This window comes from Hippopotamus amphibius, chromosome 3, assembly GCF_030028045.1.
Source record: "Hippopotamus amphibius kiboko isolate mHipAmp2 chromosome 3, mHipAmp2.hap2, whole genome shotgun sequence".
In the NCBI taxonomy this organism is placed as follows: domain Eukaryota; kingdom Metazoa; phylum Chordata; class Mammalia; order Artiodactyla; family Hippopotamidae; genus Hippopotamus; species Hippopotamus amphibius.
Genome location: NC_080188.1, coordinates 113,654,120 through 113,676,461, shown reverse-complemented (window position 1 = coordinate 113,676,461; position 22,342 = coordinate 113,654,120). Strand labels below are relative to the sequence as shown.

General features: G+C 38.4%; 1 protein-coding gene and 1 pseudogene across 1 annotated transcript; both read left to right on the top strand.

The window, feature by feature from the left end:
- Positions 1-687: 687 nt before the first annotated feature.
- Positions 688-1,635, top strand: LOC130849432 (olfactory receptor 5B2-like). Its single transcript, XM_057728315.1, has one exon. It carries the CDS (start codon positions 688-690, stop codon positions 1,633-1,635), a length of 948 nt encoding a protein of 315 aa, XP_057584298.1.
- Positions 1,636-18,332: 16,697 nt separating this feature from the next.
- LOC130848700 (olfactory receptor 5B2-like) lies at positions 18,333-19,273 on the top strand (annotated as a pseudogene).
- Positions 19,274-22,342: the final 3,069 nt, after the last annotated feature.

Below are 22,342 nucleotides of genomic sequence, written 5' to 3'. Positions count from 1 at the left end.
GCACAAACTTTCAACCCTAATAAAAATAAGCAATAGATATTTTGAAGGTAACTGAGCGGTCATTTGGAATCTCTGAGTGGGGTCAGGAACTGATGAATATGGTGCATACTCTTACAAATGGCAAGATGGAGGTCAGAACCTGCCAGTCTCAGGGTTACGGGGAACCCTACATTGGTAATGGGGTCAAGGTGTGCTCGTGTCATTCAGGTGACAGAATGTGCAGTGAGTCATTTTCCAGGCATTAGTAATTCATCCATTTTGCTTTCTTTGTGTTGACAGGTGAGACACCACTTCAAAATGGCATTCCTGTACTGATGAACCCAGTGACAGGGCAAGAATAGAGATGCAGATGTAGAGAACAGACTTGAGGACACGAGGTGGGGGAGGGGGGACAAAGGGGAAGCTGGGACGAAGTTAGAGAGTAGCACTGACATATATACATTACCAAATGTAGAATGGATAGCTCATGGGAAGTTCCTGCATAACATAGGGAGATAAACTCCATGAGGGTTGATGACTTAGAGGGCCAGGATAGGGAGGGTGGGAGGGAGTCGTGGGAGGGAGGGGATATGAGGATATATGTATAAATACAGCTGATTCACTTTGGTGTACCTCAAAAGCTGGTACAAGAGTGTAAAGCAATTATATTCCAATGAAGAGCTTTAAAAAAATAAAAATAAAAACAAAATGGTATTCCCAGAGAACAGCACTGAGGTACATGAATTTATACTCTTGGGACTGACTGACACCCCAGAGCTGCAAGTCTCCCTCTTCATAATATTCACTTTCCTATATCTCATCACTCTCATTGGAAATCTTGGGATGATCACATTGATTCTCTTGGACTCTCGTCTCCATAATCCCATGTATTTTTTCCTCAGTCACCTCTCTCTGGCGGATTGTGTTTACTCCTCAGCTGTTACTCCCAAGGTGATGGTTGGGTTTCTCACTGGAGATAAAGTCATCTCCTATGGGGGATGTGCTGCTCAGATGTTCTTCTTTGTGGCTTTTGCTAGTGCAGACTGTTTTCTACTCGCAGTCATGGCTTATGATCGACATGCAGCAGTGTGTAAACCCTTACATTACACCACCACTGTGACCACCACTGTGTGTGCTCAGATGGCCATAGGCTGCTATGTCTGGGGCTTTGCTGAATCTGCCATCCACACTGGATTCACCTTCTGCCTCTCCTTCTGCCATTCCAATGTGGTCCATCACTTCTTCTGTGATATTCCCCCAATCCTGGCTCTTTCCTGCTCTGATATCCACGTAAATGAGATTGTGCTCTTTACCTTAGCAGCTTTCAATGTCCTTTTTGCCCTTATAGTTATCCTGACCTCCTATCTGTTCATATTCATTGCCATACTGAGAATGCACTCAGCAGAGGGACGGAAGAAAGCCTTTTCCACCTGTACTTCTCACCTCACTGCTGTCACCATATTCTACGGAACTGTGATCTTCATGTACTTACAACCCAGTTCTAGTCATTCGATGGACAGTGACCAAGTGGCATCTGTATTCTACACAATAATAGTCCCCATGTTGAACCCTATCGTCTATAGTCTAAGGAATAAAGAGGTTAGTAATGCTTTCAGCAGAGCCATTGAGAAGATGAAGGTTCTGTTCAGCACATAGATCTAATTAGAGAGATCAGGCAACCTGTATAGCTAATCAGTTATCTATTGCTTTGTAACAAACTACCACAAAACCGAGTGGCTTAAAACCACAGTTTCTTATTTCTCATAATTCTGTGGTTACTGTGCTGCTTTCACATGAACTCACTCATGAGGTTGTATATCTTCTGCACGGTCAGCTGGGCTGAAAGCTTAAAGATGGTCTTACACTTCTGGGTGTTGATTCTGGCTACTGTGTACCTCTTCTCCACATGGTCTTTGATCCTCCAGAGGCTGGACAAGCTTTCTTTCATAATATTTTCAGGCCAGCATCCTCACAGTGTGAAAGTAAAACTAAAAGGCTTCTTGAAGTCTAGACTCCCAACCCACAACATTTTTTTTTTTTACCATATTATACTAATCAGTGCATGTCAAAAAGCTGGTCAGGATTCATGCATGAAGAAAAATATTCCACCTCTTGAGGAAAAGAGCTGCAAAGGACTTCTGCCCATAGTTTATCTACCACAGTTGAAATTAGGTTAAATTGCTTAACAAAGAGAGCCAAAATATAGTGGATTTTAAAAGAGAGCAATTTGTTTCTCAAATAGCGGTAGCTAATGCAGTAGGGTGAAAATGAACTATTTAGACAGCTGGTGTGTCTTGGTCATTCTGGGGCCAAGTTCATTCAATATTGTCTCTTTTTACCATCCCCTAGAGCATTGAAAGTCTGTCCTCATCATAACTATTATTATCTGGAGGAAAGGAGAAAGAGATAAGTTAGAGAAAAAATTCTTTTCAAGAAAGTGATGTAGTACACATTACTTCTGAATAACATTCCGTTGGCAAAAATTCAGCAATATGACCACAAAAACTAGCTGCAAAACCAATGTTGAAATTTAATCCCTAGCTGAGTGCAATATGCTTAGCTGAAATCCCAATATTCTGCAAGAAAATAATAATAATAGTAATAAAAGAGTGAGTTTTCAAGGAAGACCAGAAGTATGACCCTGAACTGTCCCTGAATCTGAACTGCTAGTCTTGTCCCTGAATCTGAACTGCTAGTCTTGTCTCCAAAACTGTCTCTAGCTTGTATCATTTTTCCCCTGGTGGAGCCTCTTTTCCTAGCCCTTGCATTGCTTCTTTTTTTAAAAAACAAAAACAAAAAAACCCTTTCTTGACCACTTCATCTGAAATAGATTTCCTAAGTAATCTCCTACTCAGCCTTGTCTTCTTCATGGAATTTAAATAAATCTCTGAAGTTATATTCTATGTTTAATTGCTTATTTTCTGTTTCTTCAAAATCATAGATAGGATTATATTCTTCCAAGTTGGCCAAAGTATTTTTAATGTGTTTGAAATATTGAGATGATATAATTTGTAGATTATTTCATGTGGGGTTTGAAAAAAATAGTAGCCTAGGTGCTTAACTCTCATTATGTGAGATGTGGAAGACTATGATAGTAGGACATTTGGGGTGAGACAAGACCATAGATTTTATTTTGAGCATATAGAGCTCAAAATGTCTCTTGAATATCACTGGTAAAAGATTAGCACTGAAATAGAGCTATATGTTTGAAAGTTATCAGCATGCAGATGGTATTTAAGCCCTGAGAATGAATGAGATCTGTAAGAGGACGTTGAGGGAAGGGGAATGGTTTAAGGGCTAAGGATTGGGTAACTGTCTCAATAAAAGGTCAGAGAGAGGAGTTGCCAGCAAAGGTGAGTGATGTCCTGTAAACCAAGTGATGAGAAGTGTTTCAACAGGGAATATCTGTGTCAAAGTTTAAGTAATATCAAGATTAAGAGTTGACCATGAGCTTTAGTGATATGAAGTTGATGAATGACTTTAAGTAGTTTTAGTCCAAAAATGGTGGGGGGTAAATTTTTTTAAATATATACTCTGTGATCTAGTCCTTAATTCCTCATTGCTTTACATAGTTACTAAATGTTTTCCTAACCTGTATAATAAACATGTGTTGTGCTTTTCTTAGAGCAGCTAGAAAGATATGGCTTTGACATCCTCAACTTTGGAAAGAAAGCAGGTACCTGAAGATCAGTTGTATTGAATAATTACTCTGCAACAATTTAAGTTCTGGGCTTTACTTTCTCATCATTGTTTCTGAATATAAGATTATCATGTAATTAGTTCTTTGGGAGAATGAAGAGAAGGTGTGATTTATGTTACTTTTGGGGAAAGCAGTGTAGAGACAGGAAAATAAAATGCTTAAGAAGTGGTGTGATGCTTGAGGTGATGAGATAAAGGCAGCGATTTGGAACAAGAATTGAGAGAAAATTAGAAAATTTAAATAAACACAGTATATACTCAAAAATATCTGCAACGGCACTGAGCTTCCTGTCACTTGTTGCTACTGAATTTAACAGCTAGAAGAAACACTGGAGTGGGGGAGGGATAAATTAGAAGTTTGGGATTGACATATACACACTAATAATCAACAAAGACCTACTGTATAGCACAGGGAGCTATACTCAATATTCTGTAATAACCTAAATGGGAAAGGAATCTGAAAAGGAACAGATATATATGAATCCCAATCTTCCAATTTATTCCCCCTCTTACCCTCTCCTCCTGGTAACCATAAGTTTATTTTTTACATCTCTAACTGTATTTCGGTTTTGCAGATAAGTTCATTTGTAGCCTTTTTTTCACACTATATGTAAAATAGATAACTAATAAGGATCTACTGTATAGCACAGGGAACTCTACTCAATACTCTCTAATGGCCTGTATGGGAAAAGAATCTAAAAAGTAGGTGGATATATGTATTTTTTATAACAGATTCACTTTGCTGTACACCTGCAACTAACACAACATTGTAAATCAACTATACTCCAATATAAAATAAAAATTAAAAAAAAACTGATTTGAAATGACTGCTTCAGTTTTTTTAAAATTTATTACTTTTTTGGGGGTACAGCAAGTTCAATCATCTGTTTTTATACACATATCCCCGTATTCCCTCCCCTCCTTGACTCCCCACCCCAGAGTCCCCCCCCCCCTCCGCCCCAGTCCTCTAAGGCATCTTCCATCCTCGAGTTGGACTCCCTTTGTTATACAACAACTTCCCATTGACTATCTCACTGCTTCAGTTTTAACCCAGGAACCCCAAAGCATACCATCTCTGGATGCTAATAAAAGCATGTGCCCCATGTTCCATCATTCCCTCTGTCTGCACTCTGAATGGCCTCCCTCGGTGACTGCTGGAGGCATGCTGTATACTTCTTCCATGACCTGTGAGTAATAAACTCCTCTCCTTCAGTTTCTCTCTTGCGTGGTCTGTTGTTGAACTGCAGCTCACTACCTGGCACCCTTTGCTCCACCTAGCAAATGTGGATTTAACAATGTCATAACAACCAGAAGGGCCCAGGGCAGGAGATGATCCATGTTTTAGCTCAAGCAGTGCAGCTGTGAGTGAATTCAAACTTCCTCCACTTTTTTGTTTTTTCAGGCCCACAAGGATAATGCTCCCCCACATTGGGGTGCTTCACTCAGTTCACTAATTCACATGTTGAGCTCTTCCTCAAACACCTTCACAGACCCACTCGGAAATAATGTTTAACCACATATCTGGACATCCCCTGTCTTAGTCAAGTTGACACATAAAATGAACCATCACAGAGTGGTGATTTTCATTTTGTTATTTTCTGTCCATCTTGTAGCTATTTTTCCCCCTTTTACTCTCCTCATGCCTTTCTCTATGTTTTGTTGATTTTGTTTTTTAGTGATATGCTTTGATTCCTTTCTCATTTTCCTTTGTGTATCTTCTAATGGTACTTCTTTGAGATCATCATGAGGCTTGCATAAAACACCTTACAGTTACAACAGTCTATTTTAAACCGATAACAGCTTAAATTTCTATTGCATACAAAAACTCTAATCTTTTATACCTCCCCTCCCCTTTATGTTATAGATGTCACAAACTATATCATTTTATCTTTTTTATCCTTTAATATAGTTTTACGGTTATAGGTATTTTTATCTATTTATCCTTTAAATGCGATACTAGAATCCAAAGTGATTTATAAACCGCAATTACAGTTTGCTGGATTCTGTATTTGTCTGTGTATTAATCTTGCCAGTGAGCTTTATATTTTCACATGCTTTTGGGTTGCCGTCTAGTGTCCTTTCATTTCTTTTTTTTTTTATTTATTTATTTATTTATTTATTTTTTGGGGGGGTACACCAGGTTCAATCATCCGTTTTTATACACATATCCCCATCTTCCCTCCCTTCCTTGACGCCCCCCCCAAGCCCCCCCCACCCTCCCCGCCCCAGTCCTCAAAGGCATCTTCCATCCTCGAGTTGGACTCCCTTTGTTATACAATAACTTCCCACTGACTATTTTACAGTTGGTAGTATATATATGTCTGTGTTACTCTCTCGCTTCATCTCAGTTTCCCCTTCACCCCCCGCCCCCTCCCATACCTCGAGTTCTCCAGCCCATTCTCTGTATCTGCATCCTTGTTCTGGTCACTGAGTCCAACAGTACCATTTTTAGATTCCGTATATGTGAGTTAGCATACAATATTTGTCCTTCTCTTTCTGACTTACTTCACTCTGTATGACAGACTGTAGTTCTATCCACCTCATTACATATAGCTCCATCTCATCCCTTTTTATAGCTGAGTAATATTCCATTGTATATATTTGCCACATCTTCTGTATCCATTCATTTGTTGATGGGCATTTAGGTTGCTTCCATGTCCTGGCTATTGTAAATAGTGCTGCAATAAACATTATGGTACAAGTTTCTTTTGGGATTATGGTTTTCTTTGGGTATATGCCCAGTAGTGGGATTACTGGATCATATGGTAGTTCTATGTGTAGTTTTTTAAGGAACCTCCAAATTGTTTTCCATAGTGGCTGTACCAATTTACAGTCCCACCAACAGTGCAGGAGAGTTCCTTTTTCTCCACACCCTCTCCAACATTTGTTGTTTCCAGATTTTGTGATGATGGCCATTCTGACTGGTGTGAGGTGATACCTCATTGTGGCTTTGACTTGCATTTCTCTGATGATGAGTGATGTGGAGCATCTTCTCATGTGTTTGTTGGCCATCTGTATGTCTTCTTTGGAGAAATGTCTATTTAGGTCTTCTGCCCATTTGTGGATTGGGTTATTTGCTTTTTTGGTATTAAGCTTCATGAGCTGCTTGTATATTTTGGAGGTTAATCCTTTGTCCGTTGTTTCATAGGCAATTATTTTTTCGCATTCTGAGGGTTGCCTTTTAGTCTTGTTTATGGTTTCTTTTGCTGTGCAAAAGCTTTTAAGTTTCATGAGGTCCCATTCATTTATTCTTGATTTTATTTCCATGATTCTAGGAGGTGGGTCCAAGAGGATGGCGCTTTGATGGATGTCATATAGTGTTCTGCCTATGTTTTCCTCCAGGAGTTTGATAGTGTCTGGCCTTACATGTAGGTCTTTAATCCATTTGGAGTTTACTTTTGTGTATGGTGTTAGGAAGTGTTCTAATTTCATTCTTTTGCATGTTGCTGCCCAGTTCTCCCAGCACCACTTATGGAAGAGGCTGTCTTTTTTCCATTGTATATTCTTGCCTCCTTTGTCAAAGATAAGCTGCCCATATGTGTTTGGGCTTACTTCTGAGTTCTCTATTCTATTCCATTGATCTTCCTTTCTATTTTTGTGCCAGTACCATACTGTCTTGATCACTATGGCCTTGTAGTATAGTTTGAAGTCAGGAAGCCTGATTCCACCAACTCCATTTTTACTTCTCAAGATTGCTTTGGCTATTCGGGGTCTTTTGCGTTTCCATACAAATCGTAAGATTTCTTGCTCTAGTTCTGTGAAAAATGCCGTTGGTAATTTGATCGGGATTGCATTGAATCTGTAAATTGCTTTGGGTAGTACAGACATTTTCACGATGTTGATTCTTCCAATCCAGGAACATGGTATGTCCCTCCATCTGTTTGTGTCATCTTTGATTTCTTTCATCAATGTCTTAAAGTTTTCTGCATACAGATCTTTTGCCTCCTTAGGCAGGTTTATTCCTAGGTATTTGATTCTTTTGGTTGCAATGGTGAATGGGAGAGTTTCCTTAATTTCTCTTTCTGCTCTTCTGTTGTTCTTGTATAGGAATGCAAGAGATTTCTGTGCATTAATTTTGTATCCTGCTACTTTACTAAACTCATCAATGAGTGCTAGCAGTTTTCTGGTAGAGTCTTTAGGGTTTTCTATATATAATATCATGTCGTCTGCAAAGAGTGACAATTTGACTTCTTCTTTTCCAATTTGGATTCCTTTGATTTCTTTTTCTTCTCTGATTGCTGTGGCTAACACTTCCAAAACTATGTTGAATAACAGTGGTGAGAGTGGACACCCTTGTCTTGTTCCTGTTCTTAGAGGGAATTCTTCCAGTTTTTCTCCATTGAGAACAATGTTGGCTTTTGGTTTGTCATATATGGCTTTTATTATGTTGAGGTAATTTCCTTCTATGCCCATTTTCTGGAGAGCTTTTATCATAAATGGATGTTGAACTTTGTCAAAAGCTTTTTCTGCATCTATTGAAATGATCATATGGTTTTTATCCTTCAATTTGTTGATATGATGTATCACATTGATTGATTTGCGTATATTGAAGAATCCTTGCATCCCAGGGATAAACCCCACTTGATCATGGTGTATGATTTTTTTAATGTGCTGTTGAAATCTGTTAGCTAGTATTTTGTTGAGGATTTTTGCATCTATATTCATCAGTGATATTGGTCTATAGTTTTCTTTTTTTGTGACATCTTTGCCTGGTTTTGGTATCAGGGTGATGGTAGCCTCGTAGAATGAGTTTGGGAGTGCTCCGCCTTCTGCAATATTTTGGAAGAGTTTGAGAAGGATAGGTGTTAACTCTTCTCGAAATGTTTGATAGAATTCGCCCGTGAACCCATCTGGTCCTGGGCTTTTGTGTGTTGGGAGATTTTTAATCACTGCCTCAATTTCCGTACTTGTGATTGGTCTGTTCATGGTTTCTATTTCTTCCTGGTTCAGTCTTGAAAGATTGTATTTTTCTAAGAATGTATCCATTTCTTCCAGGTTATCCAATTGATTGGCATATAGTTGCTTGTAGTAGTCTCTCATGATGTTTTGTATTTCTGAGGTGTCCGTTGTGACTTCTCCTTTTTCATTTCTAATTCTGTTGATTTGCATCTTCTCCCTTTTTTTCTTGATGAGTCTGGCTAATGGTTTATCAATTTTGTTAATCTTCTCAAAGAACCAGCTTTTAGTTTTATTTATTTTTCTTATGGTTTCTTTCCTTTCTTTTTCATTTATTTCTGCTCTGATCTTTATGATTTCTTTTCTTCTGCTCACTTTAGGGTTTCTTTGTTCTTCTTTCTCTAGTTGTTTTAGGTGTAAGGTTAGGTTGTTTATTCGATCATTTTCTTGTTTCTTAAGGTAGGACTGTATTGCTATAAACTTCCCCCTTAGAACTGCTTTTGCTGCATCCCACAGATTTTGGGTTGTTGTGTTTTCGTTGTCATTTGTTTCTAGATATTTTTTGATTTCCTCTTTGATTTCTTTAGTGATTCCTTGGTTGTTTAGGAGTGAATTGTTTAGCCTCCATGTGTTTGTCTTTTTTGCAGTTTTTTTCCTGTAATTGATATCTAGTCTCATGGCGTTGTGGTCTGAGAAGATGCTTGATATGATTTCAATTTTCTTGAATTTGCTGAGGTTTGATTTGTGACCCAAGATGTGATCTATCCTGGAAAATGTTCCGTGTGCACTTGAGAAGAACGTGTATTCTGTCGTTTTTGGATGGAATGTCCTATAAATATCAATTAAGTCGAGATGGTCTAATGTGTCATTTAAAGCTTGTGTGTCTTTATTTATTTTCTGTTTGGATGATCTGTCCATTGATGTAAGTGGGGTGTTCAAGTCTCCCACTATTATTGTGTTCCTGTCGATGTCCCCTTTTATAGCTGTTAGCATTTGCCTTATGTATTGAGGTGCTCCTATATTGGGGGCATAGATATTTACCATTGTGATATGTTCTTCTTGGATGGATCCCTTGATCATTATGTAGTGTCCTTCCTTGTCTCTTTTAATAGTCTTTACTTTGAAGTCTAATTTGTCTGATATGAGTATTGCTACTCCAGCTTTCTTTTGACTTCCATTTGCATGGCATATCTTTTTCCATCCCTTTCCTTTCAGTCTATATGTATCCCTTGGTCTGAAGTGGGTTTCTTGTAGGCAGCATATAGAAGGGTCTTGTTTTTGGATCCATTCAGCCAGTCTGTGTCTTTTGGTTGGAGCATTTAATCCATTTACATTTAAGGTGATTATTGACATGTGTGTTCCAATTACCATTTTCTTAATTGTTTTGAGTTTGTATTTGTAGGTGTTTTCCTTTTCTTGTGTTTCCTACTTAGAGAAGTTCCTTTAGCACTTGTTGTAAGGCTGGTTTGGTGGTGCTGAATTCTCTTAACTTTGGCTTGTCTGGAAAGCTTTTGATTTCTCCCTCAAATCTGAATGAGATTCTTGCTGGGTAGAGTATTCTTGGCTGTAGGTTTCTCTCTTTCAGGACTTTCAGGATATCCTGCCATTCCCTTCTGGCCTGCAGAGTTTCTGTAGAGAGGTCAGCTGTTATCCTGATGGGTTTTCCCTTATATGTTGTTTGTTGCTTTTCTCTTGCTGCTTTTCATATTTTTTCTTTGTGTTTAGTTGTCGTTAGTTTGATTAATATGTGTCTCGGTGTATTTCTCCTTGGGTTTATTCTGTATGGGACTCTCTGTGCTTCTTGGCCTTGGTTAATTATTTCCTTTCCCATGTTGGGGAAGTTTTCCACTATAACCTCTTCAAATATTTTCTCAGACCCTTTCTTGTTTTCTTCTTCTTCTGGGATGCCTATAATTCGAATGTTGGTACGCTTAATGTTATCAGTGAGGTCTCTGAGACTGTCTTCTAATCTTTTTATTATTTTTTCTTTTTCCTGCTCTGTGGCAGTTATTTCCCCCATTCTATCTTCCAACTCACTTATTCGTTCTTCTGCCTCAGTCATTCTGCTGGTTATAGCATCTAGAGTATTTTTAATTTCAGTTATTTTGTTATCCATTGCTGTTTGTTTTTCTGAGTTCTTATGAACTGTTTCTTGTACTTTCTCTATTTTGTTATCAAGATTTTGTATCATTTTTACTATCATTACTCTAAATTCTTTTTCAGGCATTTTTCCTATTTCCTCCTCATTTATTTGGTCTTGTGGGTTTTTTTCTTGCTCCTTTGCCTGCATGGTGTTTCTTTGTTTCCTCATGGTTGTCCAAACTTTTGGGGTTGTTTGTCCTTGGGTTTTTTTGCGTTATTCTGTGACCAGCAGAGGTTCCTTTATTGTTCGTCTGTAAGCGTCGGTGTGTGGGGAGGGAGAGGGTACAACAGTGGCTCCTTCTCCTGGGAGGGAGTGAGCAGTGGCGCACTGATGTCTCAGTCAGGCTTGGAGGTGCCTGTTGCAGAGGGCGCCGGTGGCTCAGGCGTAAACAGAAAGTCTTAGAGTTGGGCCTCTCTCGGGGGTTTTTTTCTTTTCTTTTTTTTTTTTTTTCTCTCTCGGCAGCCTCCCTGCTGCTGGCGTTGCAAGGGGTTTTAATCTAGCCCCACCCGAGTGCCTGAGGGTACTTGTTATCCCTGAGCGCCTTAGGTGGCCCGCAGGGCGTCTCTCCACTGCCTGTTGCAGAGGCGCGGAAAGAGAGAGAGAGGCTATGCACGTGGCTCCTCCCAGCCGCCAGTGAGCCTGCAGCCTCCAGCCGCCATCATGGCCGGGCAGCTCTCAGGAACGGGCACTCCTCTCCGCGGGCCTCCTCCCTCCTGTCCTCTCGGTCCGTCACCCTACCGGCAACAATGTTTCCCACACTGAACCAGCTCTCCTGTTCCCACACTCCCGCTCCTGGACCCTCCGTTCAGCCGCGGATCGATGTCTTGGTCCGGGAACGCTGAGCTGCGCTGCGGACCCTCCGAATGTTTCTCACTCCCTCCCGTCTGCCACAGCTCCGCCGCTTCACCCTCTTTGAGCCCTCGTAGATGCCTCCCTACCGGCTATGTCGGGCTCCCCGCAGTCCCATCCGGTGTCCGAGGCCGTCTGCTGGTGTTCAGCTGGTTCTCTGTGAGAATTACTGCGTCCTTCCGTGCATTCCCAATGCGTCTGTGGGGAGGGATGCACTCCACGGCTCTCTACTTCGCCGCCATCTTTTCCTCCAAAATGGTGTCCTTTCATTTCAATGTGGACTTCCTTTAGCGTTTCTTGATAGGCAGGTCTAGTGATGATGAACCTTCTTGGCTTTTTTTTTTTTATTGAACTGTAATTGACATACATATTATATTAGTTTCAGGTGTACAGCATAGTGATTTGACATTTGTATACACTACGAGATGATGACAGTAATAAGTAGAGTTATCATCTGCCACCGTTTAAAGTTATTACAGTATTATTGACTATTTCCCTATTCTATATATTACATCCCGATAACATTTATTTTACAACTAGATGTTGTACCTCTCAATTCCTTTTTCATATTTTGCACATCCCCCACCCTCTCTTCCTTGGCAACCATGTTTTTTCTCTGTATCTATGAATCTCTTTCCACTCTATTCATGTATTTGTTTTTAGATTCCACAATAATTGAAACAAGGTATTTGTCGTTCTCTGTCTGACTTACTTCACTTATCATACCCTCCAGGCCCATCCACATTGTCACAAATGGCAAGATTCCACTTGTTTTTATGGCTGAGTAATATAAATTGTATACACGTACCACATCTTCTTTACCCATTCATCTATCCGTGGACACTTTGGTTGTTTCCATATCTTGACCATTGTAAATAATGCTGCAATGAACATAGGGATGCATATATCTTTTCGAATATGTTTTTGTTTTCTTTGGGTAAGTTTTCAGAAGTGGCATTGCTGAATTGTATTGTAGTTCTACTTTCAGTTTTCTAAGGAAATTCCATGTTATTTTCTATAGTGGCTGCACCAATTTAAGTTCCCACTAACAGTGCAGGAGTGTTCCTTTATCTCCACATCCTCATCAACACTCATTTGTTGTCTTTTTGATAATAGCCATTCTGATAGGTGTTAGGTGACATCTCTGTGGTTTTGATTTACATTTCCCTGATGATTAGTGATGTTGAGCATTTTTTCATATGCCTGTTGGCCATCTATATATCTTCTTTGGGAAAACGTCTGTTCAGGTTCTCTGCCCATTTTTTTTTTTTTTTGATGTTGAGTTGTATGAGTTCTTTGTATATATTAGATACCAACCCCTTATTGGATATATCATTTGTAAATATCTTCTTCCATTCACTAGGTGGCTTTTTCTGTTTTGTTGATAGTTTCCTTTGCTGTGTAAAATCTTTTTAGATTGATATAGTCTCATTTGTTTATTTTTGATTTGGCCTCCCTTGCCTGAGTAGACATATCCAAAAAAAAATTAATAAGACCAATGTCAAAGGGCTTACTGCCTGTGTTTTCTTCTAGATGTTTTATGGTTTCAGGTCTTACACTTAATAAAATTTTAGTGTTGGAATTATTTCAGATTTACACAAAAATTTCAAAGATAGTATTGAGAATTCCTGTATACCACTCACCCAGTTTGCTCAAGAACTTTACAAGTAAAGTTTTATTATCTTATGTTACTGTGGTTCATTTTTCAAAACGAAGAATCCAACGTCAGTACTTTGTTGTTAACTAAAAAGTCTAGAGTTTATTCAAATCTCACTAGTTTTTCTACTAATTTAATATTTCTTTATTTCAGGATCCAATCTTGAACATCACAGAAACATCACATAAAACTAGTTCTTTTTAAGGCTATGTGGGTAGTAGTATGTTACCAACAGTGTATAATTTGCATAGCCACTAATTAAGATAAAAGAGAAAGGTATGGGGGTATGGAAGAAATAAATGAAGTAGGCTAGGGAGTCATAGCTAGAAAAAACTGGGATGTGGTGACTAGAATATGGGAGAAAATTAATAAGAAACCTCCAGGTTGTTGAATGAATTGCATTGCTAAGAAATCTATGCCTTCATTTAAAAAGTATTTGACTGGACATTAAACTGCCTCTGAAAATTCCAAATTGTATGGATGGAAGTAAGCTGCAAAACTATATTCCTCAAGGAGAAAAGACATTGCATCACTATCTTGGAAGTCATGACAAAAAAATAATGGATTTTCTTAAGCAATGTGCAAAAGATTGAACCACATGCTAAGAAAAATAATAAAAATAGAGTTCTAAACCAAGATACAAATCAAGATCTAATGAAGAATTATCTATCATTCTCAGGGTTGGGGGGGTAGTGTTTGTGATTCAACTCAGCAAAATTTCAGAATTGGCTAACATGTGTTCCATTACTCTCTTTTATGAATTAGGGTTTTTTCCCTTATTATCTTAACACTGCTTCCACATATGTATTGGATGCATATATGGGATGAGGTAAGTTTTTTTTTTTTAGTTTATAAGTTGTTGGATCAGAAGAAATCACATCTGGACTGGATGGAGATGACCAAGTTATCTCTTAGATACACTGATAATTGAGCTTCTATAGTGATTAGCTGGAAACTTAAGTTGTCCCCACCAGGAATTTTGATTGGAACTGTCGTGAGTCTTTGTCTTCTCAAAATTCAAAATTCTGAGTCCAGCCCTCTGGCATCTCACCCCATTGCCTTCAAAATATGACTATGTCTTGTGAGTGAGGTTGTCCTTGTCTTGAGACAGAGTCCCCTCCTCTAGCAGTTAGTTTTTTCCTTTGTCTAAAAAGACTTCAGGGCATTTTACTCTACCTTTTAGAAGAAGTTGGCCCATTCTTCAGCCTCAACTCAATCCCAAACACAAAGACTATCAGTAATGTATGAAGATTCTTTCAGGAACACTCAACTCTGCTATAGACAGCACTAAGGGTTGGCAGTGACATGAAGGAATTGAGATCATCATATATTACCAGTGGGAATGCAAAATGATGTCTCACTTTTAAAAACAGGGTGGCAGTATCTTATAAAGCTAAGCATAAACTTACTGTATCACTCAACAATTCCACTTAAAGATGTTTACTCAAGTGACATGCAAACCTATGCAAATGTTTATAGCAGATTTAATTGTAATCAACAAAAACTAGAAATAAACAATGTGGTTAGATCCATGTAATAAAACACCACTTGATAAACAAAGAACAAGCTACTGATGCAGGCAACAAATGGATGAATGTCATATACATTACGTGAAATGAAAATAACCAGACTCATAAAGCTACATACTGCGTGGTTTCATTTACATGACATTTCTTGCAAAGGGAAGTTATAAGGACAAATATAGTCTCTGGGGGGCAGGGATGCCAGGAAGGTTTCTTTGCAAAAGAACACAGGAAAATTTGGGGGACAGATAGGAGTGTTCTTTATTTTGATTGTATTGGTGATTACATTATTATATACATTTGTCCAAACTCTCAGAACTGTATACTAAAATGCATAAAATTTACTGTAAATAAAATACACTAAAACTGAAGAAAAAGGAAGAAATTATAGCAAAATAATGTAAATAGGTCTCTGTGCTAGCTCAACAAACCAAGTTGCATCTTCACATGCAATTTAATTGCTTCTTCCTGAAGTAAGTGAAGTAAAGACCTGTATTTTTTCTCATGGGGGCTTACTCCCTTGAGATCTCCAGCTCTCTAAAATTCCTTCCTGGTTCCCATTCATTAGCTTCTAAAATCCCCATATAGTTCTTCTCTTTGACATCATTTTAGAAGTGACAGACTATATACAGAGCCCTCTCAGTAATCTATTTACTCATCTGAATGTGAATAATTGTTAGTCTACATGCTGATCATTCACCAAACTGAGGATTATCTGTGAGTTTGCAACCACTGACAGGAAAAATCCCCAGTAGTGAAGTTAATGTTATCAGTGATTTGGGCTCAAAATAGAATGTCATAAACATTTTTCTGAAACAACTGGGATCAAGCCCAATTACATAATGCTTCCCTTAGTAGGAAGTTCAGTGATACTTATGACACACCTTGCTATGTTCCTAAAGAGGATGGACAAAAACATTAGATGATGCTCTGGCTGAGTAGGTAGCAATTCCATTCTATCTACTATCTTCCCCTATTACCATAGGGGAGGCTCACAGGAAAAGTTTGAACTGACAGTTGTTTAGATTCCAGAAAGGTCCTCATGGGATTATGTAGATCTGTATCCCATTCACTATTCTTTACCCCATAATTTCCCCATCTCATGACATCTATAAAAGCTAACAAAACAGTCATTCACAGCATAGTAAAATCAATCATATATACCTTTGAATCTTGAATGTACTTCATATTAGACACATAATTTAGGAAGTAACTTAACTCCTCAAATTCTCAGTTTTCTTATCTGTAAAATATTGGTAATATCACTAATGTTTAATGGAAAGGTTAAGTGAAATATATCTCTATCTTTATATACAGTTCTCTTAGTGGTCATAGAACATAGAATATGCTATTAAAAAGTTATGTTATCATGTTTGTCAGAAATTTGTAAACAGAAATGCCTTTAGAGACTAGGAATGTAAAGTGAAGTGGCCAGCAGGAAGATTGCAGAGAAAAGTAGCTACCAGACAATGGATGTCCTGCCAAAGGACCTCCTACACTGTTGGTGGGAATGTAAACTGCTATAGCCACTATGGAGAACAGTGTGGGGATTCCTTAAAAAACTAGAAATAGAGCTACCATATGATCCAGCAAACCCACTTCTGGGCATAGATTCAGAGAAAACCATGGTTTGAAAGGATACATGCACCCCAAAGTTCATAGCATCACTATTTATAATAGCCAAGACATGGAAGCAACCTAAATGTCCATCAACAGATGAATGGATAAAGAAGATGTGGTACATATTATAAACAATGGAAAATTACTTAGCCATTAAAAAGAATGAAATAATGCCATTTACAGCAACATGAATGGACCTGGAGTTTATCATACTAAGTGAAATAGGTAAGACAGAGAAAGACAAATATCATACGATATTGCTTATGCGTGAAATCTTAAAAATGATACAAATGAACTTATTTACAAAACAGAAATAGGCTCACAGACTTCGGAAACAAACTTATGGATACCAAAGGGGAAAGTGTGTGTGTGTTGGGGGGAGCCAAGGGATTAATTGGAAGTTTGGAGTTGACATATACACACTACTATACTTAAAATATATAAGCAACAAGGACCTACTGTATAGCACAGAGAAGTCTGCTCAATATTCTGTAATAGCCTAAATATGAAAAGAATTTGAAAAAGAATAGCTATATATATATATATATATATGTATAACTAAATCACTTTGCTGTACACCTGAAACTAATACAACATTGTAAATCAACTATAGTCCAATATAAAATGAAAATTTTTAAAAAATAGGCAATTGACTTTTCAAACTCTTCCCAATGCTGACTGGATATCCACATGGGCTTTTACTATTCTCTACCAAAAACTAGTTTTACTTTATATCCTAAACACTGGAATATAGCTGCATCTGACACAAATGTGAAAGACATGTATAACTAGGTAATACTCCTTGTATATTTCAATAAATCTTTCTAAACCAGAAAATAAATTAAATTAAAAGCACAAGTGTAGCATTAAAAATTAAAAATATGGAGCTTGCCAAAGGACAGACGTGCATGCTAGAATTAAACTCCTGGTCCATGACTTTTCAACGCTTATCTCTGTGACTTAGCTACAGAATGAGAGTAAATTGAGTAAGAATGAATTTTAGAGAAGAAACTCCAAATATGAATCAAAAGGAAAATTAAGTAAGATAGACTGAATATCCCTGGATTTTCACATGAAATGGCTGGTATAGAGTGAGAAATCTTGGAGAACACAGAAAAGCCTAAATGAACCTAATGTGTGAGGAAAGGCAAATTGAGAAGTGAATGTACTGTACCTCAAACTGACCCACACCTTGAGAATGCAAATCACCACCCACCTTTCCTAAACCAAGATGGAGACCATCATTTCATCCTAATGATAACATAGCAATTCATCAGGATTGTGTTTTTTAAAAAATGTATTATCTCATTTAACTATTATAATAATCCAATTTGAGATGTTCCGTTACCATCTTTATTTTGTAGATAGAGAAAGCAAAGCTTTAAGAAATTATTTTAGGACTAATGTCTCCCAGATAGTGTAAGGTGGGGCTGCTTTTTGGATGCATATGTATCTCTTTCCAGAGCCCAAGTTCTGCCTTGATCCAGTGCTTGACTCTGTCAGTTGATACTCATGTAAAGGTCCACAAAACACTTAACCTTGAGAGGATTAAGCATTTTTAAACATATTAAAGGAAAATGTGTATTTGGAATGAGCACTGTGTAAATGTAAGCTGTTAGTAGACTCAGGTGATCTGATTCAGGAGATGTATTAATGGCAAATATGTGACCTTAGGCAAATCATAACCTTTTTCTGCACCTTAGTTCATTCATTTGCACAAGTGGGAAGCTGGCAAAGGGAACTGTATGAATCTTTCAGCTTCAACAGTATGTAACTATGAGATTATTTCTAAGTTTTTTGGTTCAAATCTGTGCTTTAGATCAGAGAATCATGAGGAATAATTTATTGCCATAATATTATGGTAAAATAAAGAGGGTGTTTTTATATTTACATTTAAACAAAATCTCTTTGCTGTTTGCCAAATATTCCTTGCTTTCTCATTACTACAGAGAATTTAGAAATTCCCATGAAGAATGGTACAGATGTGATGGGTTTCATCCTGGTGGGTCTAACCAATTCCCCAGAACTTCAGATTCCCCTCTTTATTGTGTTCATCCTCATTTACCTCATCAGTGTTTTTGGAAACCTGGGGATGATCACGCTGATTCTGCTGGACTCCCATCTCCACACCCCGATGTACTTTTTCATCATTAATCTACCTTTGGTAGACTTTGGCTACTCCTCAGCTGTCACACCTAAAGTGATGGTTGGGTTCCTTAGAGGAGACAAGGTCATCTCTTACAATGCATGTGCTGCTCAGATGTTCTTTTTTGCAGTCTTTGCCACTGTGGAAAATTTCCTCTTAGCCTCAATGGCCTATGATTGCTATGCAGCAGTGTATAACGCCCTACATTACACCAGCACCATGACGACAAGTGTGTGTGCACGTCTGGCCATAGGCTCCTATGTCTGTGGTCTCTTGAATGCCTCCATCCATGTTGGGGACACTCTCAGTCTTTCTTTCTGTAAGTCCAATATGGTCCATCATTTCTTCTGAGATGTTCCAGCTGTCATGGATCTCTCCTGCTCTGGTAAACACATTAGTGAAGTTGTCTTGTTTTTATGGCATGATTTGCTGCCTTTTTTGCTCTTCTAGTTATACTGATTTGCTACCTTTTCACATTATCACCATCTTGAAGATGCACTCAGCTAAGCGTTACCAGAAATGTTTGTTCACATGTGCTAATCACCTCTCTGCAGTCTCCATCTTCTATGGAACAATTATCTTCATGTACTTAGAACCTAGCTCCAGTCATTCCATGGACACAGACAAAGTGGCATCTGTCTGTGTTCAGTGTCATCCCTATGCTGAACCCTATAGTCTACAGCGTGAGGAACAAGGAGGTCAATAGTGCATTCAAGAAAGTTTGGCAGGAGGTAAAATTATTTCTAGGATTTGGATTTTAATATTGTATTATGCATAATATAGTTTTATTTCTCTCAGGTCATTCCATTCTCTTTTTTAGCCCTATGATTCATTTAACTTCTAAAGTTATGTCCTTACCACTTCAAAAATATGTTGTTTTAGGGATAATAAAATATGTCCAGAAATGTAATACTTGAACTAGAATGCCTCAAGGAAAGAATATGGTGTTTCGGGTCCTGCTTCTCAAAAACCTTACTCATGTCATTTGATTTATTCACTTGTTATACAGACATTTTTTCTACCAAATGCAAATATGCATGTAAGTCACTGGGACAAACAAGGCTATGAACAGAAACACATACGTGTGCTCTGTGTGGATATGTGGTCACATACAAATGACAGTGGTATAAATGTAAATGATAAATAAAGTGTAGGTAGTTTTTAATAAAATAATTTAAGTTATTTGGGTTAGAATATAAATTTATATCTAATCTTTATTTATTTAGTTGAGTAACTCTTCTAAGAGTCAATTAGAGAAATATCATGTAGTTCTAAATGACAGTATGTGCTTTATTGGCACACATTATTGAAAGACACATAAATATCACATTTAAATGGAGTTATGTTTCTGTCTTGACTGAGTCATTTTGTAGAACCAAACGTTCACAGTAAATTTTTTGAAAGGACGAAAGTACTAGAATAGAATAAAAAATGGAGAAAAATGAAAGCATTTTCAATTCTTCATATATGATTTTTGAACCAGGCACTCTTTTAGGCATTAGGGTTAGAGCTGTGAAAAAAGGAGATAAAGTCATTAATACTCTCATGGGGGAAATCATGCCATTCTAACTGGGGGAAAATACAAGTGAACATACAAATTATATAATGTGTTAATAAGGGCTATGTAAAATAAAGCACAGTGATAAACAAGGGTGCATGAAAAGGAGGAATTTTATGAAGGTGGTAAGGGAAGGTATCTATGATGTGGTATCATTTAATCAAGCACACAATGAAACGAGGGGACATCCTAGGCAGAGGAAACAGATAGTAAAATGTCCTGCAATAAAATTATGTCGAATTGTCATAAAGTAGAAAGAAAATCAGAGTTTATACAGCTAGCTGAATGACGAAAGGAAAGATAACGAAGGATGTAGCTCAACTAAAGTACAAATGAATGAATTGCAATAACCATTTAAAAGTATTTAAGGACAGAGCAACATGTAACATTGTTGTCATTCTCATATTTATTTAACACAATGTAAAGAGTTGGTGGTCAAACGTGCATAAATTGAAAACACACTTTATTTTCTCTCTTCTACTCTGCCTTTTTTTTTTGATTAATTGCCGGAGCCTGCCGGCAAAATCGATCAGGTCCTTAGGCAAACACGACGCGGCTAAGAAAGACAGACAGACAGACACATAAAAGATGGGGTCGAGAGGGCCAGAAGCTCATAGGCAACTGACAAACTTCTTTATTTTACAGTGGCTTTTTATACAGATTAAATCAGAGGAGTCATTGACAACAAGGCTAACAGAAAAATGATTCTTACTTTAGAGAACAATGTGTTTTTCCCATAACCATCTACCGTAGCGAGCATAAGACCTCCTGTTGATTGTTTCTAGATGTACTAGCGAGATCACAGACCTATGGGCGCACATAGTGCAGCCCAGGGGATCACATGCTGTTTGTTTAAGCACTTACTCAAAGGTCAGGGGTGGCGGGACAGAGAGCTATGCTTGCCTAGGCAAGCCCTTACAGTAAGGCAGCTCCCAGGGCTATGTCCTGGAGACCAAGGCCCTTGTTGGGGGCAACTACGGAAACCAGGACCCCTGTTCAGGGCAGCTCCCCGCAATTAATGGAGGATGTTCATACACTTCTTTATATTCTTTTTTCCCTCAGATCTTTATTGAAGTATAATTATTTTACAATGTTGCACAGTTTCTACTGTACAACAAAGTGAATCGGCTGTATTTATACATATATCCCCGTATCCCCTCCCTCTTGAGCCGCCCTCCCCTCCTCCCTAACCCAGCCCTCTAGGTCATCACCGGTCATCAAGTTGATCTCCCTATGTTACTAATCTACCATTTTTATTTTATTTTATTTTATTTTTTGGGGGGGGTACACCAAGTTCAATCATCTGTTTTTATACACATATCCCCATATTCCCTCCCTCCCTCAACTCCCCCCCACCCTCCCTCGAGTCCCCCCTACCCTCCCCGTCCCAGTCCTCTAAGGCATCTTCCATCCTCGAGTTGGACTCCCTTTGTTATACAACAACTTCCCACTGGCTATTTAACAGTTGATACTATATATATGTCTGTGCTACTCTCTCGCTTCGTCTCAGCTTGAGAACATGCTGTTTTGAACAAACGAATCAGTGCCAACATAAATGATAATTCTATGAAAATGCTATGTTTATAGACAAAATGTGCCAACAAAAAATTGCTTTAGCAAGGTAGAGCGAGAGCAGGAAAATGGCACCCGCCAGCGCCTCTGGTGGACACTTTAAGATTAGCAAATGAATTTCCACCAAGTAGAGTCTGGGAGCTTTTAGAACTGCTGTTTCTACCCTGGACCCTGGGGTGAAGGAATCCGTGCATGAGCCCTTTGAGAGCAGTTTCTCAGTTTGCCACAGCCCTTTGGAGCTCACAGATTTGAGCCCCGTTTGTTGTCAAAGCCAGATGCTTTGGGGGCTCATTTCGCAGGTGCAGGTCTGAAAAGGCCAGGTGCCCAATGTGGTGTACAAACCCTTTGTTCCTCAGAGAGAAGCTCCAGAGTGATGAGTTCCCTCCCAATGTGGGTTGCTCTGCCAGGGGTGAGGTTTATGTCTTATCCTCTCCTACCCACCTTCGATGTGACCCTGCTATTGTCTAATGTAGTGCTAATCATCTGTTCTCAGATCTTTTCCAGAGGGAATTGTAGCATGTGTAGGTGTAGATTCAGTGTGTCCATGGTAGGAAGTGAGGTCAGGATCTTCCTATGCAGCCGTCTAGGAACACAAAAACGGCTACTTGTACCTGATTTTAGGTGGGAGGAATTCAGTTTTTCACCTTTGAAAATTATGTTAGCTGTGGGTTTTGCATAAATGCACTTTGTCAGGTTAAGT